The sequence below is a fragment of the Rhinolophus hipposideros genome (assembly GCF_964194185.1).
Source record: "Rhinolophus hipposideros genome assembly, chromosome: 9".
NCBI classification, from domain to species: Eukaryota; Metazoa; Chordata; class Mammalia; order Chiroptera; family Rhinolophidae; genus Rhinolophus; species Rhinolophus hipposideros.
This window is the reverse complement of record NC_138055.1, coordinates 56,015,862-56,043,388: the sequence shown is the minus strand read 5'-3', so window position 1 is coordinate 56,043,388 and position 27,527 is coordinate 56,015,862. Positions and strand designations below refer to the sequence as shown.

Below are 27,527 nucleotides of genomic sequence, written 5' to 3'. Positions count from 1 at the left end.
AGCGGCGGCGGCTCTCGTTCCTGCCGCAGCTTTCTCCCTTCCTTCCCTCCCCTCAGATCCCTGAGTTTGCCCGCCATGGCTTTACTCACTGCGGCCGCCCGGCTCTTCGGAGCCAAGGTGAGCAACTGAAGGAGGGAGCGCGCCGTCCCAGGGTGGGGCTGAGGCGACTGCGGGCCCTGGAGCGCCGGGGTCTCCCTCCCCTCCCCTTCCGCACCCCAGCGCGCCTTAAAGGGGCCCTGTGCTTGGCTGGCCGCCAGTCGTGCACGGAGCTCCCAGGGCTAGGTGCTACCCTGGCTTCCCGGCCCTGGGGGAGAAGTGAGCGCTGCCTGCTCTCGGCGGGCGGTATTGGGCGGGTGGGGAGGCCGGACCCTACTGTCACCCCGCATGTTTAGGGTGTAGGAGGGTGATGCGTGTCCCTGGGGAAAGGAGCCGTCAGTGGAGAACACAGGTGGTGTGCTCCATCGGAGTTAGGGGAAGAGCTTGTTTGGAGGAAGGTCGGGGGTGAGAGGAGCGGCAACGTGAACAGATATGCTCACTCTTCCTGGGCCAGAGCTGGAGCCGTGGTTAATTTCGGCTTCTGTTCTGTAGGGAGGGTCTTGTCAGTTTCGGAACTGCCTGTTTTCCATTTCTCCAACCGAATTATTTAAGCCTTGAGTGACCAAACTAGAGCAGTTCCTGCTAGAGGAGTGGGAGTCGGGTTCCCTTTGTCCTTGGGACTTTTGCATTTACTCTTTGTATAGGAGGGCTTGGGTAGTGCGGAGTGTCCCTTTAAAACCTGCGTGATTGTTACATATTGTTGGAGAAAGAACCAGGACTGTTCCTCCAAACAGGCCATTAAGTGAAGGTACTAGGCAGGAGATAGTAATCCCAAGGTCACATGACCAGTCCTACTACTGGATCCATCCGGGTTTTGCTGTTGCTCCTAAATCTACCCGGGAGGGACTCCGCTCATTTTGGGGGGCCCTTTACTTGATTTTTGTTGCCTTTTGGTTCATAGCAGTGTTGTAGGTAATGGTCCTTTCAATTTCACATTGCCAGTACTTTTGTCTCTGTATAACTTGGCCCTTTACACAGAAACTGCTATGCTGAGGGAGTACCAGCATTCTAATCCAAGCAGGGACAATCCCAAAAGTGGTACTGACTCTTGCAGAGAACTTACTACTTTTCTGCAGAGGGATCAAAGCTGCCAGCACCTGAAGGAAAGAAAAGTCTTAGAATAGTTTTGGCTTTCATGGTTGGCAGATAAGGTGAAGCCTTTAAGATTTGTACTGGGTGGATGGAGGCTGATCATTTGGGACATACTTGTCTTGCTTGACTGTTTTTTTCTCCTGCTGCCAGGGAACCACAGGGTAAGGAATCCTCTTGGGAAATGAAGCAAGTTCTAGATAGTGTTTTGGCAGAAGAGGGAACACCATAATTAGCTCACTGCAGAGGTGATAACCCAGACCAGATAGTCTAACCCTGCAATGAATTTGAAAAAGGCTTTCAAATTTACCTTTTGAATTTGTTTTGTCTCTTAAACTTCTGGGGAAGCTCAGAAAGTTTTGGGGATAACAGGTTAGATAATTGTATCATTTTTATTTTGTGTACTTCTCTATTTAGAGATGGACCTGAGGATCCCAGAAACCTGTAAATTGGAAACCATTGTAAGGCTTTTGACCCTTAAAACTAGCAAAGCCCAACACACTCAGGACTGGAAATTTCCTGAGTTCTAAGCAGAATGACCAGGATACCAAGAAACCTTTTAGTTTGTCAGCATTGTTAGTACCTGCCTGAGCTTTCCAGAGCCTGCAGCTTAATTGGTACTCGATTTTACTTTTGCTATTAAGGTAGGCTTTAGAAGGCAAAAATAGTCTTCTGACCTGGGAGAACTGACCTCTACCACTTTGAGTCTCAAGGTCAGATATAGTTTCACTTTTCTGAGAAGAGATTTTTTTCTTTTAACCTTGCTAGGAGACACAAATGTTAGTCATTCTATTGTTTCACCCTACCCACAATCAGGTAATTTAATGAACACCTGAATTGGAGAGAGAGGCTAATTCAGAGCATTCAGATTATTTGACTTCTTGTTTATCCAAATGAATTCATATGAAACAGTGGCTTTATTATTAGCTGTTGGTGGCTTAGGTTTGTGATGTAAATGCTATCTTTTCACAAGTGATCTGGGTTTGGATTTGGGCTGGGAATTGGAGTAGGGCCACCAGTTCACTTCTGGATTCTTAACGCCAGTGTGACTTAACCAACCCTAGTTACTCCTTTACCATTGAGAATTGCTCCTCTAAACTAGCTAGGGTGTTTGGTTAACTTTGAGTAAAGATTATTTTTAGACTTTTTCAAGACACTTAAATTAATCCCCATGATTCCTTTACTGCAGACCTCTACCACTGCACAACATCTCCTATATAAATCCTAGTTTGAAATTGGGTTCAACCAAATTAAGTCAGTTTTGTTCTATGAAATGTTACTTAGGCTTAAAGCCTTTTAAAGGCAAGGGCTGAAATCGCTGTGCCTTCACTTTGATTATCAGCCTACCCAATGGCACTTCCTTGATGCTTACTAAATGGACCAAAGGTAAAAAATGGAGAATAACGCTTCATGTGCTAGTGGTGGGATGAGTGCATCTGTTCTTCCTGGTGGCCTTTAGATTGGTAGCAGGTGAATGCATGGGTGTGGGGAGGCAGCAAGGTGAAGTAGATAATCAGAGAAGGCAAAGCTGACATTCCTGTCTCTTAGAATCCAAGTGGGAAGAAGGCAAGAAACCAGAGTTGGTGGATTTTTTTTTTTTTACCTTGAAATTGTATATTGTTAGTTTTTTGTTTTGTTTTGTTTTTTAAAGCGGGCACAGCTCACTGTGGCCCATGCGGGGATCGTACCGGCAACCTTGGTGTTACTAACACCATGCTCTAACCAACTAAGCTAACTGGTCACCCCTTGGTGGATCTTCCTAAAGCCACGCATTAATTCCTTTTGCCCTGTTTCACTGCTGTATGTGACAGAGTGGAGTGGGATGTGAAATTTAAAACAGTAGTGAGGCAACTTTAGCGATAGATCTTTTCTTAGGATCTGACTGTCTTTCAGTTCTTCCCTCATCTGCTCATATTCCTTAGATCCTGTATTTCTTTTAACATGCTATCATTTTAAAAGGTTTCTAAGTTCACAGTAGGCATCATCACCTGGGATGCTTGTTCAGATTGCAGATAAGCACTGTAGTTGACTGACAATGCTTGGTGGTCCTTTTCTGTTGGGCCAGTAAAGTAACATGCAGGCCTTTTTGTTTGCAACTTTATTGAATGTATTTGTGACACTTTGTGTGTTTGGGCATTTTTTCCCAGAATTAGTGATTATTTTAAAAATTAACTTCAGAAGTGACTAGTCTAAGCAATAGTCCTTGTAGGCTATTTTCTCTGGGTTTGTCTTTTTAGGTCTTTTTTCCAAATATGTTAGGAAAAGTTTCTTTTAAATCTCTCTAGCAAAGTGTTAGGAGCTAAAATTCGTTAAGAACTTTTTGTAGAAGTGAGGGAACAGTTTCTAGTTCCTGAGAAAGTAGTAAGGTGACAGATCCTATATACTTGATTCACTAGTGTACACTTAGTGTACACATAATAAGTCGGTGTTCAGCAAATATTTGTTAAAGTAAGGATTTTCCTTGGCTCCTAAGGAAAATTAGGACTCTTGATTCTTTTCAGAGGTTGAATTGGTGTCTTTTGTGGTCTTCCTCACTGAATGGTCAGTACACCTTTAGGGAAGAGACAGGAAATGACAGGTAGAATTTTTAAGGAAATTCCTTGTAAGTATGAAAGGGGTCAAAGTATGAAATCTGATTACTCTGCTCAGGCTATTAAGTGGCCTGACAGAGTAGTGCAGGCCTACTTCCAATATTACCATTGTGAAACACAGATATTAAATGGCTTCAGTTCTTTGACCTGGTTCTGGGGAGAGAGGAGCCTTTGTCCTGTGTGTGTTCTTTTTCCCTTAATGCAAATTGTTCCTTCTGCATTGGAAGCCTTTGTAGCACAAGATTTTTCCCAGCAGTAATTAGTATATTATGTTTGCTTCATCAACTGAACCAGTTCTGCTGGCTTGGCAAGCTCTGGTCTTTTATTGATAAAGCACAAGGGCTCTATTAAAATCAGGAGCATCTCAAGCTTTTAATCTTGGAGTACTTGGATGTATGGCAGGACATGTTCTGAATGTGCCTGAGGTGGAGCATCAAAGAAAATTTTGGCTTTTTCCTTGTAGAGCAAGGGTCCTTGATGTGGACCAATGATGATAAGCTAAGAGGAGTAATAGGGAAATAACCACATTATTGAATAGGTGCTTACCCACGTAGGATTCTATGGTTGCCATTAACTGGGGGAGAAGGGAGTCATTTTAATTGAATTTTGGTGAGTGATTTGGCCAATACCCTAAGTATTACACGCAAGTCTTTGGCAGAATTTCCTGCATGTACTATTAGTTCTTTTCCTCCCTTGGCCCTTTAAGATAGAGATTCTTTTAATTATATTTTTTTCATCCTAGCACATTTGAGAACTACAGCCCACTTCTGTCAGAAACAGCGAACTCACTAGAAGAGTTCTTGCAAGGATGGCAGCAGGTTTGAAAAAGCCTCTTAGTGATTATGATACCCCCACCCCCACTCTGTAGAGAATCCTGCCTGTCAGACATTGTGAGTCAGGTCCTGTGTTTGGGAGCAGCAATCTCCATTTCCCCAAGAAAGAGCTGACCTATTGAGTGAGGTGTCTGATGCACCTGACAGCTGCTGTTCTGGAAGGGGAAACTCTATGCCTGGCATGCATCCAGAAGCCAAAAGCCCAGTTAGCTGCCACACTTCCAAAATTGGGGGAGGAGCTGGGAGGTGAAAAGGATGACTCAGAGGTTTGTAATCTGCCTGTCCCATCAGTGACTGTAGCCTGTCTGTACTGTACAAAGCTATTCAGCAGCTTGCTTTGACAGCCAGGGGGTAGATGAAATGAGGTGTGTGGCCTTGGGTCCTCCAGCATCTCCTGCCTAAGTCATTTGCTCTGCTGGTGGAGATTACTGTTAAATTTGTTTCCCGTCCTTGACTCCTTCCTTCTTGGTCAGGAGGCCCTTAAAAAGGAAACTGGGGCTTTGTTTCCTGTTCTTCAGCTAGGAGGAATGACCTATTCATCCCTTCCTCAGGCTTGACTGCCTCTTTCCTGGGATCCCACTCCAGGAAAGAGTTGTGACACGTGAAGTGGTAGGTAATAGGCCAACACAGTTCTAAGAAACAAATACTGAACTCAGCTGTGCAGAAGGCACTGTTCTAGATGTTTGCATGCAAATGATTTTATATAGTCTACTTGTCTACCCTAAAATTGGCTTTATTATTACCAATTTAGAGTTGTGAAAAGTGAGACTTAAAAGTGTGGAGGGGCGGCTGCGGGATGGCTCAGTTGCTGAGAGTGCAAGCTATCAGCAGCAAGGTTGCCGGTTCAGTTCCCGCATGAAGGACGACTCGGAGCTGATGGGCCCTGGAGAAACACAGTGTTCCCCAGTATTCCCCAATTTAAAAAAAAGAAAAGTGTCGAGGTTCGCAACAGACCTCCACAAAATGTGCTACTTTGGCATGTGAATTATTTTGAGCTGGAGACAATCAAGACCCTGCAGTTTCATGAGAAACTTTTACCTCTCCCTTAAAGAATTTAAATTAGGGGCCTTGCCCATAATGATTCTCACCAGAAATGACTTTTTATGACAAGGCAAACTTCTCATTACTGAATATTGTTCCTTTTACTACCATCGTTCCTTCCCTCTGAAGCCCCTCTGAGCTCAAAATATCATATGTACCTCATTTTCCTTTTTTGTCTTTGAACCTCACGTATGTGGGGTTCCCGTGCGTACATTTATATTAAATTGGGTTCTTTTGTTAATCTGTTTCATGTAGATGTGATTACTAGATGAGCTGAACAAACCTAGGAGAGTAGGAGAAACGTTCTTCCTCCCCCACAGAAGTTGGTCTTATAGCTACGATAGATAACACAGGGATAGTGGCAGTACCTGGGTGTAGGACTTGATCCTTGGAGACTCGCATCCCAGGCTCTTGCCATTCTACCCTTCTCCCTTGCTTGACACTTTAGACCATGGGTGTGTCTTAAACTTTATTGATGATATATGAATCACCTAATGAGCTTGTTAAACAGCAGGCTTGGGTTCCAGAGGTCTGAGGTGAGACCCAAGATTGTGCATTTGTAACAATTTCCAAGTAATGCTGATGCTGCTGGCTAGACAGTCATTTTAAATAGCAAGGCTCTCAAGTACTTTACATGTGTCCTTATTGGAGCTTTAGAATTAGACTTTGAGCTGAGTAGCTTGAATGTTATCCTAAATATAGAGAAGAAAAGGGAAACGATAGTTAGTTGTTTGGCTTTGAATGTTGCTGTTCTTTAGTAATGGAGCTGGGGCTAGAACACAGTTTTCCATTCCTAATTCCAAATCCTGTGCTGTTTTCTACATCATTAGGTAAAGCTGTCCTCATTTAAGTTTTTCCTGTTCTAGCCTTTTGAGTGGTCACATCAATGAATTGGTGACTTTAAAACCTTCCTGATTTTTAAAATTTTTTCTAAGCTGCAGGGTTAGCTATAAATAGGACTAAACTTGACATTGAAGGGTGTGAGAAAGTGGCCATACTATTTTGTTTTATATATTTTTTATTTAACAAATACAGAGCTCTTGCTATGTGTCAGACATGGTTTTAAGTGCTTTGTAAATACTGACAATCCTCTGAGCAGTCCTTTGAAGTAGGTACTATTATTAGTCCCATGTTACAGGTAAGGAAACTGAGGCACCGAAAGGTTAAATGACTTGGCTAGGGTCCACACAGCCAGGAAACGGCAGAGAAGTGTAGTCCAAACAATATGCTAGCTTTATTTTATAGTTACATAGCCAAGCTCTCCACAAATTCACCTTGCTTTGTAATTTGGAGATCTGGCTAAGAAGTGTTGCTGATGGGGATTAGAGACAAGTGAGATCAGCTCTCTTTATTCCTGAGGCTTCTCATTAAATGATAAAGTCCCTCTCTACAAAGGAAATTAAGACTTAGCTGATGGTGGAGGTGGAGTGATAGTTTAGTTCCAAGTTCCTCTTCCCTAACCATTCACTTAAAATGGCATTCATATAAACAGATCTGAGAAATGACTAATCAGCAGTCATGACCCATCTGATTCCTTAAATGATGTTGCATTCTTATAGCCTTGTTAAGTGACCTTCCACCCTTTTCTTTCTGATTTCCTTTTATTTTTGTTTAATTTTGTTCTGTTTTAATCTTAAATGAAGTAAAAGGGAAAGGACAGCTCATTGATTCTAGCAGTTCTCTCACAAAGGGAATTGTTTTATTTTATGTTCAGATTGGTGGAAGGAATACCTCCAGCCTGAGGGAATTCCCATTTTCATCCTAAGATCTGGACTGTCATTCTATTTGTTGAGCTTGTATAGGTGTTTTATTTTTTCCCCAAAGATTAACCTTGAACTATTCTTATAATCCTTGTTGCCAATGAAGCAGCCGCTTATAGAAACTTAAAGGTGGTTTATAAGTACCGTGTTTCCCCGAAAATAAGACCTACCCGGACAATCAGCTCTAATGTGTCTTTTGGAGCAAAAATTAATATTAATATAAGGCTCGGTCTTATTTTACTATAATATAGTATATAAATAATACAATATAATACCGGGTCTTATATTAATTTTAGCTCCAAAAGACACATTAGATCTGATTGTCTGACTAGGTCTTATTTTCGGGGAAACATGGTTGAATAATGATCATTATGGAGATATTTCGACTTCTTTCTTCTTTCACGTAATATGTTCCCCTATTGCCTCTTTAAAAATGACAACCAAACCACCACAGCGACCCATAGTTAAAAGGTCTGCTGCAGGGCTGGTGCGGTCTCTGGGAGATGGGGCCTGTATAACAGGGAATCTGTGGGACCATGAAGCATGTGTCATCTGACCAAATAATTCTCCAGATAATCCACCCAAAGAGAATGGTTTATTCGGGAAAAGAAAAGAATGGAAATTCCAAAGAGTGCAAGCACACACCGGACTGCCCTCTAGACGCCCGTGTGGAAAGAAGGAGCCCCACGTGGCTTTCCCCTTTATTGGCATCCCTCCCCAGGGAGGACACCAGAGTTCAACAGGAAGTCAAGACTAGAGAGTGAACAAGGAGGCCCAGCTCTACCCACAGTACTCCCAGCTCTATGGTTAAGCGTTTTAAGATGTCAGTTTACTTTCAACATAGGGAATGTAGCTTGAACGCGGTTAGCTCTGTAGAACGCTAGTTTGAACTTACGTGTTTTCCCTTCTCCACTCTTTGGCAACTAGTAAGAATAGGCTAAGTTATTTCTTTAGTGCTGGGTCTGGCTCCCATTCGCCCTTTGTAGTGTGAAGAGGCTAAAGGGCTTTTTGCGCTGCTGCTTGCCTAAATGGTCAGTGAACTAGAGAGACTCATTAGGAAGTTAATGAAAGGAGTAAAGGACAGCTCTGGTTAATAAGTTGAGGTGTTCTTCCTTTGCTTTAGGGACGTACAAGTTTGCCTATGTTCTCTGAATGTAGCTTTGGATTGATCCTCTTTTAAATAAACTTTTTCTGAGGGGTCTCTTCCCTTTTTAGTCCTACACCCCATGTCTCAGCTCAGTGCAACCATTACAACCTTCAGCAGTTTAAGTAACTTTGCCGTACTCCAACAGAAAGGGGTTTTAAAGTCTAAAAATCCTCGGGTCCTACGGAACCCTCGCCCTAAGCATGTAGGTTTTGGAGTTTATACAGTATCACTGGTTAAAATGATTTTCAGTGCAACCAGACAGCAATGCAATAGTTACTAGAAAAGGTATCTCTAGCCTTTTGGCAAAAGGAGTAAAGGTGTAGACTTCCTCTGGTGGGTGGGGGTGGTGTGTGTGTGAGATCTTTTTAGTTTACAAAGTGCTTTCACATCCATTGTAATTTAACACAAGATAACCCTGTGAGTTGCATAGTGGGCAACACATAGATGAGGAAACAGCTGACTTTCACTATCTCATTTTATCAAAATAATCTTGTGCAGAATAGCTAATCTTGTCTAAGCCCTTTATAGTACAGGAGTCCCCCCTGATCTGCGGAGGCTGTGTTTCAAGACCCCCGGTGGATGCCTGAAACTGCACTAGTACCGAACGCTATAAGTACTATGTTTTTCCCTATACGTACATACTTACTCGTATGAGTTTAATTTACATATTAGGCACAGTAAGAGATTAACAACAATAATTAATAGTAAAATAGAACAATTATAACAATGTACTATAATAAAAGTTATGTGAATGTGGTCTCAAAATATTTCATTGTACTGTACTCACCTTTTCACTTAAAGGAAGTGCTCTCTGGCTTCTGTTTGGCATACCTGAATCGCCGGCATCACTGCTCTTATTTATGCTCTGCTCTGGAGCCATTACCAAGTGAAACACGGGTGACTTGAACACAAGCACTGCGATACCTTGATACCGCGACAGTCGATCTACTAACAGCCGGCCACTAAGTGACTAACGGGCCAGAGCACATACAGCGTGGATACCTACACTGCAGAAAGGGGCGATTCATGTCCCAGTGGGATGCAGCAGGACGGGGGGATTTCATCAGGCTCCTAAGAACGGCAGCCAATTTAAAACTTAGGCGTTGTTTATTTCTGGAATTTTCTGTTTAATATTTTTGGACCATGGTTAACTGAAAACCGTGATGAGTGAAACCACGGATAAGTGGGTGCTATGGAGTATAATTGGTCTTTTTCAATGGCAGTGTTGAACTTTATGTTGCAACTCAACAATCTTTCATAGAAAGTTGTTTTTCTTTGGGGAAAAGACAATCTCTAAACATAGCAAAATGCAGGCTAGCTACACTTACCTTGGTAGAGGGGTGGTAGCCTTTGTGAATCCCAGACCTTTCTTTCTTGGTAATTTTCTTCCTGAAGTGTATCTAAAAATTCCTTGGGGTGCAGGTGTATAGGTGATATATTCTCAGCTTTTGTTTGTCTGAAATGTCTTTAGTTCACCCCCTTTAAGGAGGTTTTCTCCCCTAGCTTGTTGTCTCAGTACTTTGAAGACGTTCCAGTTTTCTAGTTTTGATTGCTGTTATTGAGTAGTCTTTTGTCCGTTGTTATTTGTAGATGTTCAGTCTTCTCTGCTTTTACCGAGAGCTTTTTAAGTAGTGTTGTAAAAGTCTGCCTCTGCCTGCGGGCTCGCCCCAACTGACTGGAGAGGTTGAAGTGTTGCCAGAAGACTAGGTGCTGGAGAGATCTTACCAGCAGGGTTAAGTACTGTATTTTGCCGTGTATAATGCACACCTTTTTGCCCAAATTTGTGAGGGAAAAATAAGGATGTGCATTATACATGGGTAGTACTAATTCCATATCTATATAAATGGTTTTAATTCTTTTATTTGTACTTATGAATTAAAAGTGTAACTCTAGAAATCAATAATCCTATCTGTATGCAAAATAATACCCTGGAATACGATAATTGGTTTTGTCGAACTTGCAATGAGGAAGAGTTCTCGGCCTTCTATGGTATACAAATACTGTAAATTTGTTACCGGTACATAAAATTTCTTGTACCTTGTATTTGGTCTTGTGTTTTGCAATTATTAATATTTGTTACATAAAATTTCTTGTACCATAACATGTTAAAAAATAAATGCTAAAATTCCTTTATTATGCAAAAAAATAAGGACCTAAATGTAAACCAATAAAAATTTGAATTAAAAAATTAAAACGAAAGATTTTTTTCCCCCTGAAAGTTTGGGCCAAAAACATGGGTGCACATTATACACAGAGTGCATGATACATGGTAAAATACGGTAATTGATCAGTTTCCTCATTTACTTTTCTCAGGGCCACTCAGAACTATTGACAGCTAGATTGGGATGGACTGAGTACTCTGTAACGACTGCCTTTCTGACCTTTCCTCTGTGCTGAACAAAGCCCAGCCCTGGAACCCAGATGGTGGGAAGGAGTCTCGCTTCAGGGAATACTGAGGAAGTTCTGGATGCAAGAAGCAGAGTTAAACCTCCTGCCTGCAGCTTGGTTACTCCTTCCAAGCTGCTCAGGACCTTTTATAGTTTTCTTATGTCAAACTGTTCTTGCAGGCTAAGATGAAGAGAGAGAGGTTGAGTCACTGTCATCCTTATTAATATATAGGAGGGAGGAGTAGCTACTGCATAAATGTCTGTGTTTTCTTTGCAGAATTCATCCTGTCTCGTTCTTGCTGCCCGGCATGCCAGTGCTTCCTCCACGGTAAGGTTTGGAAAAGAGGATGGAGAGTCATTAAGGCAGCTTGACCCTAAGATGGGGCTGGGGGGTAGTTTGGCTATCACCCAGCCTCATCATTATCCTATCTCCTGGACGTGTCCATTGTTATTGTTATAACTATTATTACTACTATTTTAAGAAATACTCAGTAGTATAGTGAGATGGGAATATCATATTTTTGCTTAATCTTTCTATTAATTGTGGTAAAATATATGTCACATGTAATTTACCATTTTAATCGTTTTTAAGTGTATTAGTTCAGTGGCATTAAGAATGTTCAGGGTGGCCAGATGGCTCAGTTGGTTGGAGCGCATCCTCTCAACCACAAGGTTGCCGGTTCGACTCCTGCAAGAGATGCTGGGTTGCGCCCCTGCAACTAACAAGGGCAACTGGAACTGGAGCTGAGCTGTGCCCTCCAGAACTAAGATTGAAAGGACAACAACTTGACTTGGAAAAGTCCTAGAAGTACACACTGTTCCCCAATAAAGTCCTGTTCCCCTTCCCCAATAAAATCTTTAAATTAAAAAAATATATATTCACATTGTTGTACAACCATCACCACCATCCATCTCCAGAACATTTTCATCTTCCCAAATTGAAACTCTGTACCCGTGAAAAGAACTCCCTATTCCCCTCTCCTTCTGCCTAATTCTTTTAACCTCATCTGTACAGAGAAGTTGACCAATCTTCCCTGGCAGATAGAGAAAGCCAAATTCTAAAAAGTAGTCTTAATTAATATACATATTTTGCAGGAAATCTAATCAACGTCTTGGCCATCACTTAGCCTCTCTACTTCTCTTTTTAGAGTTTGAAAGATGTATTGGCTGACCTGATACCTAAAGAGCAGGCCAGAGTGAAGACCTTCAGGCAGCAACATGGCAAGACAGTGGTGGGCCAGATCACTGTGGACATGGTAAGGGTTGTGGAGTTCGGGCTGGAAAAAGCAGCTCTGTAATGTGCTTTAATGATAGAACTGTTCTTTTCACTGACTATTCAAAAGCATTCCATGCCATGCAAGGAAATGTTGATGCTTAAGGGTCTTCATTAGAAATTAGACCATTCTTCTCTACAAATGTAATAGTTGAGCCTAATGTAATTCACCTATGGGAGAGATGAATGAAATTTTTATTCCTTTTCCCAAACCCTCAGCTTTTGGGACCAGGGCTGTCTGTTTTTGAGTTGATGCCTTACTGACTGTCCAGTTAAACCACAGCTCTAGCAGGCCCTCTAGAACAGCTTTTGGATGGCTGCTTCTTCAGCCCTGAGAGTCTGAGCAGCTCAGATGATATTTCCACAGCAGTTTTTAGCCATTGGTCTCTTCCTCTGTAATAGATCCTATTCTGTTTCTTTTGGTTGGTGGGAATGAGGGGATAAGAGTGGTCAGGAGAAAAAATGAAATTCAGTAACAAAAGGAAACAAACAGTGGCAGAAGCATCAAATAAAGATAGTGATTTCTCAGCTTAAGAATTTCATTTCCAACCTTAGCAGTCTTGCAAAGTTCTATACTATAGTAAGTTAACTCCTTAGAAATCGTCCCCAAATGAAGTCTTGCAATCAGAGATTTCATCACTCCCAGATCTTATAAAGCACAAACAGGCTCTAGCCTGAATTATTCTATTACATCCTATTCTTTTCTTCAGATGTATGGTGGCATGAGAGGCATGAAGGGATTGGTATATGAAACATCAGTTCTTGATCCTGAGGAGGTAAGAGACCTTCATGTCAATCACTAATAATTGTTGCATTTACTGACTATTGTAAACACCATGGTTTAGACCAGCCAGGATAAAGAGAACAAAATAAAGCACCTACCTTCATATTTTGGAAGGTGGAAAATAGGTACGTGTGGAATAACTGGAAAATCTGTTTACCTGTTTAATACGTCAAAAAATACAAAGCAGAAGTAAATTATGTGAAGATTTAAGCTTTAAAAGTTCTAACTTGTTGAAATGTCTGATGAGAGTTGGACCAGTCAGTTATGTGATTTCCAGTCTAATAAATTTCACAATTGTAATCCTTACTCCTTCAAGGGCATCCGTTTCCGAGGCTACAGTATTCCTGAATGCCAGAAACTGCTGCCCAAGGCTAAGGGTGGAGAAGAGCCGCTGCCGGAGGGTTTATTTTGGCTGCTGGTAACTGGACAAGTCCCAACAGAAGAACAGGTAAAGCAGAAGGACTTTAGCCTTTCTCGCTCCCCTCGTCCTTTACCTTTCTCTGCTCTCAGTGAGTCCCGATCTGGCTGTGGGTGGTAGTTTATAGAGGTGTGCTATGAGGGGAAGGAATCAGCAGAGTTCTGTATAAGTGGATTGGGTTGAATTCTCTTGGATTTTTCTCTACTCAGATGTCACTGTCTTTCTCTTTTTTTCCCTTTCCTAGTTTGAGCAGTGTCTCCTTTTCCACAGGTATCTTGGCTCTCAAAAGAGTGGGCAAAGAGGGCAGCTCTGCCTTCCCATGTGGTTACCATGCTGGACAACTTTCCCACCAATCTGCACCCTATGTCTCAGCTCAGTGCAGCCATTACAGCCCTCAACAGTGAAAGTAACTTTGCCCGAGCATACGCAGAAGGTGTCCACCGAACCAAGTACTGGGAGGTAGGAAATGTTGGTGTGGCAATCAACGTGTGATAGGGATTCAAAGGACTTGAGTGTGAAGGGAGAAAAAGGAATGTAGAATCTTGAGGAAATTTACTTCTCTGAGTTATGTCAGAAACTCATTCAACAATTTTTTATTGTAGTCTTGCTTTTTGTCAGTCATTGGGATCACAAAGATAAATGGAGCATGCTTTCTCTCACCAAGGTTATCGGTTTGGTTAGGGTGATGTATGTAAAAAAGAAATTATTCAATAACCCTGCTGTAACAGGGCTACTGGAACATTGAAAAGGATGTTACTTAACTGCAGGGTCCCTGAGGCAGATTTCACTAAGTCATCTCAGCACTAGTCCCAAAGGGGACCAGCACCTCCTTCTCTTCTTCAAATAAGGAGGACCTTGAGAAATCTTACAAGTTGGGTGTGAATGGCAGCCAAGGCAACTCTAGAGTCTGAGAGGAGTAGTCTAGTCAGCCACAGTTCCTGGACTAGCCCACTCAAGATACCTGTCAGGAACAGAAGAGTCTTTAGTATCCTGAAAGGAGGATCCAGAATACTGAGCTTTATTTTCAGAAAATGGAATGTGATTGTAATAGTTTGTACTCTATAATTGTAGTAGGAGAAGACTGTTGTGCCTTGTCCCAATGCATAGTATATAATTTTCTTCCGTCCTCTTTCCACTACCCGACACATAACACTGGATGAAGTACAGATTGTCTGGTCAGGTTTACAGAATATCTTATTTTATTTCTTATTCAGAGACAGGTAGTATAGGAACAGAAGAGTTCTTTTTTGCAAAGCAGGTATACTGCATTATTTTTGACCAGACGGTGCCAACTGCCAAGAAGGCCCCAAAGAGTTCACTATGACGCAAGGTACCGAATGGTCTGTGGGCCGTAGCATGGCCTACTGGTCTGATGAAATCCCCTTGGGATTTTGGCAAATCCTGCTTCATTTGGCTGGTCAGTATTTATTTGATGCCAACTGTGTATAGAGAACCATGTTTGCTGTTGGGGGTAGGAGGGAGGGAGAGTTTGGAATTGATATTAGTCTGATTGGCACTGAGGAGGAAGGAATTGGAATGTGCAGAACATACACATTCTAGAGCCACACACCAGCAGGTTCAGAAAGTTGTATGACCTGAATATAGTGCTTTTCATTTTCTTTTTAAAATGCTATTCAAGTAATTGTTATCTGTGTGGGTCGCCATAACACAAAAGGTTAAATCAAGACCTACAGTTCTTCTGTTTTAAAACATCTTTTAGAAATTGACACCTGAAAGTGCCTGTTACTACTTAACAATGCTGTTGTCTTGACTGTTAAGGAGGGGAGAAAACAGCTTCTTCTTACTTTACAATAGATGCCTGTATTTCTCAGGCATCTAAACATGCTGCATTGCTTCACACTGTCCTGTATTAAATCACTGAAATGAACTTATTCTCATTTGCTTTCTGTTGCCTCCATTTTAATGTACAGCCATTGATTGATTGTTCTGCCATCATCTGTTTGCGAGATGTCATCTGAGGGTGGCTGTCTTGAGGTAAACATGTTGTATTTCAGGACTTTGCCAGTCTTTTGGAGAGTATAAGCAATACTGATACATTTGTCAGCCTTAGGATATACATCTAATAAATTCACACTACACAAAAATTAACACCAGTAAGTTTAGTGCTTTCGTAGAGCTTGGTGCTCTTTTGCTTCTATATCTTGTAACTCTCTTAAATGTCAGACATGCTCTTTCAGTTCAGTTTTCTGTCTTGGTTAATTTAACCATGAGCTATTTAAGAATTATATGACAGCATTCAGCTGGTTATTTCTGTTTAAAAATTTACATTAAGTTTATTTGTGATCTGAGTCTTTACTAGAATCATCAGTTCACCTTTCCTTTTTTTATATATACGTCAAGAGGATGATCTGCCGACAGCGTTTCTTCCATAACAGTGCACATGACTTTAGATAGTGTAATCTCTTGAGTTGAAAGAGTTAGGTCTCTTTCTGTTTGGCTTAACTCCACTCCTGATCAGATAACTGGGATGCAACCAGCTGTTTTTATAAGGCCTGTAAATGTTACATGTAGGATTTAAAGCTGTTTATAATAAGATCATTTTATCCTAATACCTAACAGCTCTTGAAAACATGCTAAATATTATGCTTAAATGCTTTATGTTCATTTTCTGATTTAATCTTCAAGAAAATCCTGTGAGATACATATTATTTTTTATTCCCATTGTTACTGAATGGGAAAACAGGGATAGAGAAATTAAGTAGCTTACCTAAGGTCCTGCAGCTAGTAAGTGGTATAGACAAGATTCAAATTTGAGTGTGCTTCACTCTAAGGTCTCTTCATAATTAATACTAGCTCTCTTTTTTTTCTGTCTTCTTGGTATTACTTGATAGCTGACTACTTGGTCAGAATTTTCTTACAATAGAGAAATGGCTCACGACATGATGGTCAGTTTTGTTACCTTTATTCCTGACTGTTGTGATGGTGACATATTTTAATGTCTTTTTTCCAAGACTTGATAGATGAAGAATGAGTTAATACAAGTAACTAAACAGCACTTCAGTTTTAGCTTATTAAAGAAAGAACAAGCAGGAGTTCTCTGCCACAGTTTTGTTGTTGTTTTGGTTTGTTTTTTTGACTGTACAGCATTGACCACTACAAAAAGCAGGCTAAAGGGGGCCGGCCTGGTGGCTCAGGCAGTTGGAGCTCCATGCTCCTAACGCCGAAGGCTGCCGGTTCGATTCCCACATGGGCCGGTGGGCTCTCAACCACAAGGTTGCCGGTTCAACGGTTCAACTCCTCAAGTCCCGCAAGGGATGGTGGGCAGCGCCCCCTGCAACTAAGATTGAACAGGCACCTTGAGCTGAGCTGCCTCCCGGATGGCTCAGTTGGTTGGAGCGGGCGGGCTCTTAACCACAAGGTTGCCAGTTCGACTCCCGTAAGGGATGATGGGCTGTGCCCCCTGCAACTAGGAAAAAAAAAAAAAAAAGGCTAAGGATCCCCTACTGTGTCATACCTAGTTTGATACTTGTTGCTTTATAAACTTCATTCTCACCAGTAGAAGTTGAAACAATCTTTTTGTAATTTGCAAGTGATTTTGAAAGTTAGTATATATTCCACAGATAACAGTTTGCCACAGAAAACAGTTTGCCGATCCTGTTCTTGGCATTCTGCTAATAAATTCAAGTCCCTTAGAACTGCATGTTCTTGATGCAGGCTTCTGGAAGTACAATAGTACCTCAGTTTTTTAACGTCTCCGTTGAGGAACATTTCGGTTTACAAACACTTTACAAACACTGTAACCCGGAAGTAAATGCCTTCAGTTTTTGAACACGCCTCGAATGGAACATGTCACGCAGCTTCCGCTGAGTGCAAGATCCTGAGGCCTAGCTGTCAGCTGTTTCCTAATGTTTCAGAACACGAACAGTCTTCTGGAATGGATTACGTTCCAAAACCGAGGTACCATTGTAACCTATTTCCTTGGGGTATGTAAATCTGTAAGGAGGTAAAGTTAGTAGTGTGATTATCATTTAAGTAATTTGAGAACTTGCAAGTGTTAGCTAAGTATTTCTTGCTTCAAGTAGCTTTTTAATATTGGCAGTATTCTCACTGAATCCTGGTGGCCTTGATAAAATTCACTGTGTACTTGAGTATACTTCATAGGGCTACTTATAAATTTTGCTGTTTGTTCCAACAGAACTACTGAGACCTCATGACTACTTATAGGAGCATTTAGCCAGTTAGCTTGATAGGATAGCACTATGTAATATCAATCGGCAAGTATTTGCTCCATGTCTTCTACGTACGTGGAACTGTGGGTAAAATAAGATTTTTTAAAAGTTATTTTAAAATTTATATCTACTAAAACCTGTCTGTTTTCTAAAGCAACTTAAAATCCCTTTGAGAAGATAAAACTGAGACATAAATGTTGAGCAGGCTATTATTAACATCACAAAAAGACAACTAGATATTATATGTTTCTCTTAATAAATGAACATAACACTATTTATCAGATAGTCTTGCTAAAAAAAAAAAGAGAGAGAGAGAGCCTGAATTGGTCAAGCTTCTATATCTAAGGCTCAGTTTATAGTTTATAGGGAATTAGTGGACAGAGGAACACGTTAAATGACATCACAGGTATATATACCCAGCAAAATGTATGAGAAATTCTAAAGAATAAGTGATCCAGTTTTCCACAAATAAATTTCAGATTTTGAAAAAGGAGAGCATAAGAAGGAACTTAAATTGATTAAGAGACTTCAGAGACATATCAGAGGATTGCAATGTGGGCTATTTTCAGTCCTGAATCAAACATATGAGGGAGGGGTATAATCATGGAAATTTGAGTATATATTTAATGATACTGAGGATTTGTTACATTTTTTTTAGTGGGATAATGATTTTGTGATTTTATTTATGAAGGACCTTTATCGTTTAGAGATACATGCTTAAATATTTACATGTTGAATATATGATGTCTGGCATTAGCTCCAAATAATTTGGGAAAGTAAGAATATAGGTGAAACCAGTGTGGCCATGCGTTGTTTAAACTAGATGATTGATGCTTATTAGCTGAATGGGTAACCTTGTGTAAGTTACTTAACCTGGCCAAGCCCTAATATCCACATTTGTAAAATGATGGATATATTACCTTACAGGATTATTGTAAGAAAAGAAATATATAAATCTAGCACAGTATCTGTTATCGTAAGTGCTTAAAAAATGGAAGCCTTTGCTATTAACTAACAATTGAATGCTGCTGTTTGACCCTTGGCATATATGGTGAATTTTCTTTGAAAGATGAACATACCATGTTTCCCCGAAAATAAGACCTAACCGGAAAATAAGCCCTAGCATGATTTTTCAAGATGATATCCCCTGAACATAAACTCTAATGCGTCTTTTGGAGCAAAAAAATAAGACCAGGTCTTATTTTTGGGGAAACATGGTAGAATTAATTGTTAAAACCTAATGTCTTAAAACACTCTTTGAATTCAAATTCATGTTGCAGGAACGGTCATGATTAAACATGTAAGAGTTCAAATTCTTATTTTGACTTTCAACTGAATTCTCTGAGCTTCAATTTCTTCATCTGTAAAATGGAGGTCATTATATATTTTGTAGAATTGTACAAAATTGGGAATAACATGTTAATGTACATGAGATAATATTATGTAAATCATTCAGTGCAGTGCCTAGGTCATAATAGTTGTTCAGTTAAATGGTTATTGTCGTATTCATATATAACCACCCAGTATATAACCATCACTCCAAATAGCCCAATCCATGGAGGACAAATAGTATCCCTGCCTAATTCTTTGTTGATAAATCTTTTTCTTTGTTTGTCCATTTCTCTCTAATCCCCTTCAGTTGATTTATGAAGACTGTATGGACCTGATCGCAAAGCTACCTTGTGTTGCGGCAAAGATCTACCGGAATCTCTACCGTGAGGGCAGCAGTATTGGGGCCATTGACTCTAAGCTGGATTGGTCCCACAATTTCACCAACATGTTAGGCTATACCGAACCTCAGTTTACTGAGCTCATGCGCTTGTACCTCACCATCCACAGGTAAGCTAGACCCAGCAACCATAACCTGGATTGGCGAGAAATTTTAAGGAAAGCTCCTTAACAGCCTCATTTTCTGGGAACAGGTGGTAGGCAGCAAGGTGATGGAAACACAGCATAAGGGATGATACAGGCCAAGAAAGGTGTCTTGTAAAGAAGGTCAAGAGGTCTAGGGAAATTACCATAACCACACGAAGAACAAGAGTGCTTCTAGCTGGGAAAAGGTACTAAGCTGCTCACATTAGGTTGTCCTTTAGCTTTCCAGGAGCTCCCTCTTCTGGCCATTGCTTATTAAATCGGGAGTGAGAGGGAGCTTGACACAGGCATCATCAGCCAGTAAACTCTAGCTCTGTGGATAAGTGAACAAAGGCTAGTAGTGAGATTGGGACAACTCTTACAAGAGCTTATGTATAACTGACTGGCTATAGGCAGGTGTGAGCCAATAACTAGGTCATTTGTGACGAATAAGAGACCAAGATCTGTGTTTTTGTAATCTGCCCCTTTTATCTCCTCTTTTTCTTGGCCTTGATTCTCCTTTCTTATTTCCCGTCAGTGACCATGAAGGTGGCAATGTAAGTGCCCATACCAGCCACTTGGTGGGCAGTGCCCTTTCAGACCCCTACCTGTCCTTTGCAGCAGCCATGAATGGGCTGGCAGGGCCCCTACATGGACTGGCAAATCAGGTAAGACTGTTTCTTTCCCTGCTCCATGTTTTTCTTACTCCCAGGCTTTTGTTTCTGATTGTGATCTTCTCTCCTGGCATATGTATTGACTCTCTTATTCCCCAAACCTTACCCACAGGAAGTGCTTGTTTGGCTGACACAACTACAGAAGGAAGTTGGCAAAGGTGTGTCAGATGAGAAGTTACGAGACTACATCTGGAACACACTCAATTCAGGACGGGTAAGCAGGGCTACTTAGCAACTAGGAAAGAAGCCAAGACCCAAGTTGCAATTTGGAAAATTAAGGAGAAAAGAATGAGAAGAGGTCCCTAAATTAGGGGAGTTTTAGTTTTGTAGTTTTGTGTTTTCCTTTTGTCTACCCTGAAGAATTTAGAAAAGATAAGAGTTTCTACCTGAGAACACAACTGCCTTTTCCCCGCTCAATCTTTACAGGTTGTCCCAGGCTATGGCCATGCAGTGCTAAGGAAGACTGATCCACGATATACCTGTCAGCGAGAGTTTGCTCTGAAACACCTGCCTCATGACCCCATGTTTAAGCTGGTTGCTCAGCTATACAAGATTGTGCCCAATGTCCTCTTAGAGCAGGGCAAGGCCAAGAATCCTTGGCCCAATGTAGATGCACACAGTGGCGTGCTCCTCCAGGTGAGTCCTCCTTTCCCTGCTTTCCCTCTAGTTTGAACCAAACCCTGCTGCTCTCTGCCATGCACAAAATCAATTTTCAAGTGAGAGCAGGGCCTCTTCTGCCTCTTTCCTTACCCTTTTGATCAAGTTGCCTATGATGGGGAAGTGGGAATACTCTCTTTTCAGAATCCCAATTACTATACTTTTCCCAGTGTTATTTCTATTTAAGATTGACTGGGTTAAGGTTTCTGTCACCCTGGATTTGTAGATGCCACGACCTCTGGGCCTTTAACAATATGTTGTTTTCTTTTCCCTTACAGTACTATGGCATGACGGAGATGAATTACTACACAGTCCTGTTTGGGGTGTCACGAGCATTGGGTGTCCTGGCACAGCTCATCTGGAGTCGAGCCCTAGGCTTCCCTCTAGAGAGGCCCAAGTCCATGAGCACAGACGGTCTGATGAAGTTGGTGGACTCGAAGTCAGGGTAAAAATGGAGACTAGGGGAAACTACCAGAAGGTGAGGGAGCTTAAAAAAAAAAAGTATACTTTTGTTTTGTTTCAGGGGACTTTTAAAGACTTAATATTAAATTGTATCTGAGGCACTGATAATAAGTTTGAGGTTAAAATATAAATTACGACTTTGAAAGATAAAAAGTGACCCCTTCTTCTCTAACCAGCTCCTTTCTTTCCCCTGCCTGGTATGAGTTGCCCACCAACTGCAGGCTGACCAGGACTAATGCATGTGCTGTGTGTTAGATCTGGCCCCCTAGTATCTCTAGAGTGCGAATCTGGCTCCTCTTTTCCTGGGTCAAAGCTGATTGCATAAAATCTGCAGTCACTTCGGAGCTTTTGGTTCCACTCTGCCCAGCCCTCAGTCGGCCAGCAAACCAGGACTCTGCCCCTTCTGTTTCCATAGGAATCATGTTGGATTGTCAGCTGTACCAAGCCCCATTGCCCTCTCCAGTGTGCACAGACACTTCCCAGCAAGATGTGCTGGTTAGCTGGACATGCTTTGGCATTTTTTTATGCTACCAGGTGACCATAAAAGCCATGGCATTTGTTGTTACTGGCACCAGTGTTTGATTTTTATTTCTTTTTTAAAAATTATCCCATGAAAATTAAGATCTGGGAGTATTCTATTCCCCACTACTTTAATACCTCCTTTGAGATTGTCTACACCTGCTGCGCCTCAAGCTGAGGACGCTCTGGACCGTCCCCTCTTGGTCCCTACTAGAGACCTCTTTCAGCAGGTTGTATATACCACTGTCTGACATGTGGTCTTTCCTAGTCATTTGGCTTTATTAGTGCTTAACAGGAACTAAACTTTTCACTTCCACAGAACACAAGCCACTACCCTCTGACCTCCCCCCCCCACACACACTTTGTTTTAGTATGCTGTGGGTCATAGAATAGGTACTTGGGAATGACCAGCATGATACCTTCATGGTCTGGTCCCAGGGGTACTAGCCCTTCTTTCTGAGCAGGGAAATGATTTAAGATTAGACCTGGTTTCCTTTGAATAACAGGTCCTAGGGCTGGGGGCATTAAAAATAGTAACCCTTCCTCCTTAATCCCCTGCCACAAGAAAACGTCCCTTTATTTATCAAGGTCCTTATCCTGCCCCTTCCCTAAGAGCTCACAGTACAGTGTTTGTTTTAGAAGCCTCATCTGCACAGGTTTCCAGTGACTCAGAATGCTCTGTTGTCTTTTCGTTAAGAAAGGATTGAAATACACTCCTGCTGTGCCCCCTTCCTCCCTCACAACTCCTGCCTGTGTTTGTGTGGATCCCTAATCCCCAGAACCACGCTGTTGAGATGGACACACTGTCTGTAAACCCCTGAGTAACTTGTCATGATGCAGACTTCAGGTTGTTCTGTATAAAATGCAAAATAAATGTTTTTATTAACAATGCTTGAGCCTGCTATTAAATATAGGCCTGGAAGAATCTATTATGAGGTAAAGGATCTGGCTGGGTGGGTGGGCAGTTTGCTCAGTGGTTAGAGCACAGTGTGTATAACACCAAGGTTGTTGGTTCAATTCCCACATGGGCCAGTGAGCTGTGCCCTCCACAACTAGATTGAAAACAACGGCTTGACTTGGAGCTGATGGGTCCTGGGAAAACACTGTTCCCCAATTAAAAAAAAAAGTTGGGGGCCGGCCCAGTGGCTCAGGTAGTTGGAGCTCTGTGCTCCTAACTCTGAAGGCTGCTGGTTTGATTTCCACATCCCAGCCACTGGGCTCTCAACCACAAGGTTGTCAATTCAACTCCTGGAGTCCCGCAAGGGATGATGGGCTCCGCCCCCTGCAACTAAGATTGAACACGGCACCTTGAGCTGAGCTGCCGCTGAGCTCCTGGATGGCTCAGTTGGTTGGAGCGCATCCTCTCAACCACAAGGTTGCCGGTTCGACTCCTGCAAGGGATGGTGGGCTGCGCCCCCTGCAACTAGCAAGGGCAACTGGACCTGGAGCTGAGCTGCGCCCTCCACAACTAAGACTGAAAGGACAACAACTTGAAACTGAACAGCACCCTCCACAACTAAGATTGAAAGGACAACAACTTGACTTGGAAAAAAGTCCTGGAAGTACACACTGCCTGTGTGTACTGTTCCCCTTCCCCAATAAAAAAATAAAGTTGGAAAAAAATCCAGCTGGCAAGATCCTGGACTTAAGTGGGTTATAAGTTGTTATGTGCATCCCTTTATCTTTAGGCAGGTTTAGCATTCCTTTACCCTAATCTGAAGGCAGGCTCCATGTGAGATTTCTAAAGGGATTTCTGTCTTTCCTCAAGGTTAGAAGTCCTTGACCCTTAGTCCCCATCCTTCCTAATTTTGTTGTAAGATAGAACACTCAGGGGTTATAGCTGAGATCTCACAACTGCTTATGTGACCAATCCAAGGAAACTCGTCCAGCCCACTGGGTAAAAGGAGCAAACTACACCAAGGACAAACGGGTAGGACTGCCAGCTGAACATGTGAGCCACTAGAGGGCTCTGGTACTTCGTGGAATGCCTGTTATTCTTCCTTTAAGGAGGCCCCTAAAGTAAGAGGTGGTCCTGAGGGCATCAGTTATATGGGAGGTTGGAGACCAGTTATTCTGTCCTGAGACTCCTGCTGCAACTGACCTTCTGAAAAAGTCTATTAATAGGCAGGGGAGAGGGTACTAGGTCCTGGCTTGTAGAATGTACTACTATAGTTAGCAGGGACACTATGTCCAAGAGGCTTCTTTGTACCTTCACTCCCCTAGGACGGAAGCCATGACTTTCTTCTACTCTGCTATAGCTATATTATTCCCCCAAGAAATAATGTAAAACGAAATTCACACTCAAAATTTATTGAAATTTTATAAAAACAAGCCAAATGGAAGAAGGTACAACCCAAGAGTACAACTCTGTTCAGTGCTTTTTTTCTCCTCGCCCCAAGCTCCACTAGCATGAAAATACTAAGTCATGGTCATGGGTTTCAAGCTACGGCCAGATCTCCGACATCTCTGGCATTTCAGGCAAGCAAAAGTTACCATCAATACCTCTATCGGAGGAAAAAGCTCAATTTATTCATTCCTTGAGAAAAGTTGTCATCTTCCCCTGGTCAGACACTAAGGCACCTTGACAGGGCTCAGATAACCACACAGTTTTAATTATAATTCAGTGTGAGAGGCTGTAGGCATCAGGCATATGGGGCTCTCAAGGTGAGCCTGCCCATTTCCTAAGCATGTTTCCTTTCCAAACCCCCCTGCCTTTACTTTCCCCCAGCATTTCCAGCCAGCTTAGAGCCCAATTTCTGGAGAATTGAGAGGGAGAAAATATGAACACAGACTCTTCTCTCAGATTGGAGCAGGAGCCAAATAAATAAGAGAATTGGGGAGGGAGAATAGAGGAGAAGCTAAGGCACAATCCTTTGCCTCAAGTGTGGTGCACCTCATGGAACATCAGTTCACGGGGGATGACTGTTTCTGGACCAAACTTGGTGGCTGCCCGACGTTCGAAGGCAGCGACATTCTGTTTAACAACCTCATCAAAAAACATGGTGGCCAGCTTGGAGTGCAGCAGAGAACGAAATTCAAAGGAAATCTGGGAATGGGTAAGAGACAGTCAGAAACTCTTCAAGACCATGTTGGATAGTCCCTGGCCAAATGCAGGGATACTACTCAGTGTCTTTTCTTCCCCTGCCCCTCCAATTCCTTAGATCCCCTCAAAAGCCCAGTACCAAGTTTGATTAAAAAAAAAAAAAAAAAAAAGTCAGACCTGGGATTGTCACTGACTTGGGAAATGCTAAGTGCTAGCTATACATACAGAATAACTGTCACAGTACTTCAGCTCTGGCCTCATAGCCAGTTGTAGCCCCACGCCACACAGCCTTCTGACTCACCGAAAAGTCCACAGTGCAAGTTCGGGGATAGGCAGGAATACCAGGGCTGAATCGCCAAATGGTCTCTAAGTGATTGAAGAGCTTGCCATCAGTGCAAATAGCCTAGAATAGAACAGTCAAGCATTTAAACATCACACAATAGAACGAAATAGATATAGAAGGCTACAGGAAGGAATTGAAAGGCATTTTCTTTGTAATATTTTATTAGGGAAGTATTTGACATGTGGAGATAAAATCATTACAAGGAAGGACAAAATAGCCCTTAAATGTAAAAATTAGGGAACACAGAAAAAACTTCCTGATCATCCCCTCCAGACAGGCCTCACCTTGACCATGTGAGGTTTGACCATGGAAACAGCAGAGGTATAGCGTTCCATGACAGGTGGAAAGCCAACCTCCAACTGGGCCTTCAGGTGACCTTTGCGGCTGGATACCACCAATGACTTCTTACACCAGGGCACAAACTCGCGGTACTCCTGGACGTTGGACACCACCTCGAACATCTCCTGCATAGAGTACCTGGGGGGAAGAATCCGAGAAGCCAAAGAACTACCCCATGGTTCAAGCTCCTTGCCCTGGGTGCCCTTCCCCTAGTATTTTTGCCCATTAATCATGCACCTTCAGAAACTAGGTATCACAGGCCAGACTGAATGACTTCCAAAAAACAAATGCGCAAATTTTCATGATGTTAATGTTACCTTATGTTTTGCAGTTTACAGAACACTTTTGCATTTACTATCTATTTTGATCTCAAGAGGGATCATCTAGGAAGAACAGAGGTTGTCAATCATACAAGGACTCATATCCCAGCTCTACAACTTTCTAACGGTGTAGTCTTAGGTACATTACCTGTGCCTCCATTTTCTCACCTGCAAATCGGAGGTAATAATAGTACCTGATTCATAGGTTTGTTGAGAGGATCAAATAAGAAAATCTATGTAAAACACTTAAGTAGCCTAACTGCTAGCGGCAGCAAGTGCTCAGTAAGTGTTAGCTGTTTTATATTGTATTCAGAATACATAATAAAGTCAGGTCAGCAGAGAAATAATAACCCTGTTGTCTCATGGTACTATACTGTCCAACTCTGGGCAAGTTTTACTTTGCACATGCATGCAACCAAGAAGGGGGAATTTAAGGTTGGAAGACTGGCAGGCCAGTATAAAGGATGAGTAATATAGCCAGGAGAGGGATGAATCGGCCCACTATTGCTACCCTTACATTCTAACCAGGACATGCGGGGAAGGGAATGAGGGATGCTGGCCAGGGGAGGATGCTCACCCCATGATCCTACGCTCAGAGTAAGCCTTTCTCTTGTTGGTGAAGGGGGCAGCAAAGCCCATGAAGGAACGGCTAGGAGGTAAGCCAGCCTCAGCCGACAAGACTTGGGCAGCCCGGGGCAAGAGGAGGCTGCAGGAAATCAGAAATCTAAGGCCAAAAGGAAAGGAGAGACAACGTCACAATTCTTTTTCAACCATTCCCAGGTGAAGGGGAACTGGGGCGCATCCCAGAGGAAGGTCGTCCAGGCAAGCTTTTCCCCTACCACCTGCTGCAGCCCGCCAGGCTCCCTGGCCAGGCAGTCACGAGTGCGAAAGGTCGAGGGCAATCGAGGACAGTGCCGGGGGAGGAAACGGGAGAAAGCGGGGTGCATGCGAACCGCCAGTTGTCTTTGAGTGGGGGCTATGCTACTGCTGAACGCTAGGAAGCATCACCGTCCCCGGGGCCTCGCCAAGCCCGTTGCTGCCAGGGCGTCCGCAGGGGCAAGAAGTGGTTGGCCACCCACCCCGGGGACTTCCCCTCGCGAACAACTTAAAAGTGTGTTTTCCAAAGCTCTACATTAGACCCCAGGATTGCAACCCTCTACCGCAGAATTTTAGGGTCCTGAGCGACCCCCTTTCCTCCGGCGCGGCCTCCCGCGCCTCCCTCTCACCTCATTGGTCGCGTCGGTCGCGAAGGGCCCAGGGGCGGGGCCGGGCGCCCGCCCCGGTGAAGCCGGAGGTCGCAGCAGCGCTGGGCCGCTGCGCGGGTCCCGGCAGGGAGCCGCCGCGCGCCCGCCGAGGCCATGCGCGTGACCCTCCCTGGCCCTCACGGCTCTGCCACCCGCTGCGACCTCCTCCCTCTAGAGGAAGGGTGGCAGGAAGCGACCGACAGGCTGGTTCGGAGCGCCGGAGCGCAGGGGTGGCGAGGGGCTACGGCTCCTCTTGCCCTGCTCCCTACCGGGTGGTGGGGTGAGCTAGAACTGAAGCTGCGACCGCGGCTCGGGCAGCTCCCAGTATCCCCACGTCACGCCGTTGCCATGGCTCGGGACTGGGAGAGGGAGGAAGCAAGGGGACAACGTGGCCTGTCGGGAGATGTAGTTTCACACCTCTGGCGAGAAAGGGCATGGAGTGTGTATTTGACATGTAGACGGGGCC

The 27,527-nt window shown here is 43.0% G+C and overlaps 2 protein-coding genes across 5 annotated transcripts; one reads left to right on the top strand and one right to left on the bottom strand.

The window, feature by feature from the left end:
• Positions 1-60: 60 nt before the first annotated feature.
• On the top strand, positions 61-22,663 carry CS (citrate synthase). Its single transcript, XM_081060401.1, has 11 exons — positions 61-117; positions 11,222-11,272; positions 12,093-12,200; positions 12,928-12,993; positions 13,318-13,449; positions 13,690-13,878; positions 19,249-19,448; positions 19,999-20,128; positions 20,247-20,348; positions 20,561-20,770; positions 21,070-22,663. Exons 1-11 carry the CDS (start codon positions 76-78, stop codon positions 21,238-21,240), a joined length of 1,401 nt encoding a protein of 466 aa, XP_080916527.1. The 5' UTR covers positions 61-75; the 3' UTR covers positions 21,241-22,663.
• Positions 14,154-27,482, bottom strand: COQ10A (coenzyme Q10A). 4 transcript variants are annotated; one of them, XM_081060403.1, is made up of 5 exons: positions 27,044-27,390; positions 26,395-26,541; positions 25,443-25,635; positions 25,117-25,218; positions 14,154-16,846 (listed from the first exon to the last, which is right to left on the bottom strand). In XM_081060403.1, exons 1-5 carry the CDS (start codon positions 27,175-27,177, stop codon positions 16,763-16,765), a joined length of 660 nt encoding a protein of 219 aa, XP_080916529.1. In that variant the 5' UTR covers positions 27,178-27,390; the 3' UTR covers positions 14,154-16,762. The 4 variants fall into 4 exon arrangements, with proteins under 4 accessions (XP_080916529.1, XP_080916531.1, XP_080916528.1 ...); XM_081060405.1 differs by lacking the exon at positions 14,154-16,846 and adding an exon at positions 24,062-24,818 and having other exon boundaries at positions 25,443-25,665; positions 27,044-27,368; XM_081060402.1 differs by lacking the exon at positions 14,154-16,846 and adding an exon at positions 24,063-24,818 and having other exon boundaries at positions 27,044-27,482.
• Positions 27,483-27,527: the final 45 nt, after the last annotated feature.

What these genes read in the sequence shown, in the direction of transcription:
- CS (XM_081060401.1), top strand. Translation starts at nt 76, where the DNA reads ATGGCTTTACTCACTGCGGCCGCCCGGCTCTTCGGAGCCAAG. An exon ending in TTGTACCTCACCATCCACAG is followed by an intron (nt 19,449 to 19,998) that starts GTAAGCTAGACC and finishes ATTTCCCGTCAG; the next exon opens with TGACCATGAAGGTGGCAATG. An exon ending in ACACACTCAATTCAGGACGG is followed by an intron (nt 20,349 to 20,560) that starts GTAAGCAGGGCT and finishes CAATCTTTACAG; the next exon opens with GTTGTCCCAGGCTATGGCCA.
- COQ10A (XM_081060405.1), bottom strand. Translation starts at nt 27,177, where the DNA reads ATGGCCTCGGCGGGCGCGCGGCGGCTCCCTGCCGGGACCCGCGCAGCG. An exon ending in TCTGAGCGTAGGATCATGGG is followed by an intron (nt 25,666 to 26,394) that starts GTGAGCATCCTC and finishes ACCATGGGGTAG; the next exon opens with TTCTTTGGCTTCTCGGATTC. An exon ending in TCAAACCTCACATGGTCAAG is followed by an intron (nt 25,219 to 25,442) that starts GTGAGGCCTGTC and finishes GTTCTATTCTAG; the next exon opens with GCTATTTGCACTGATGGCAA.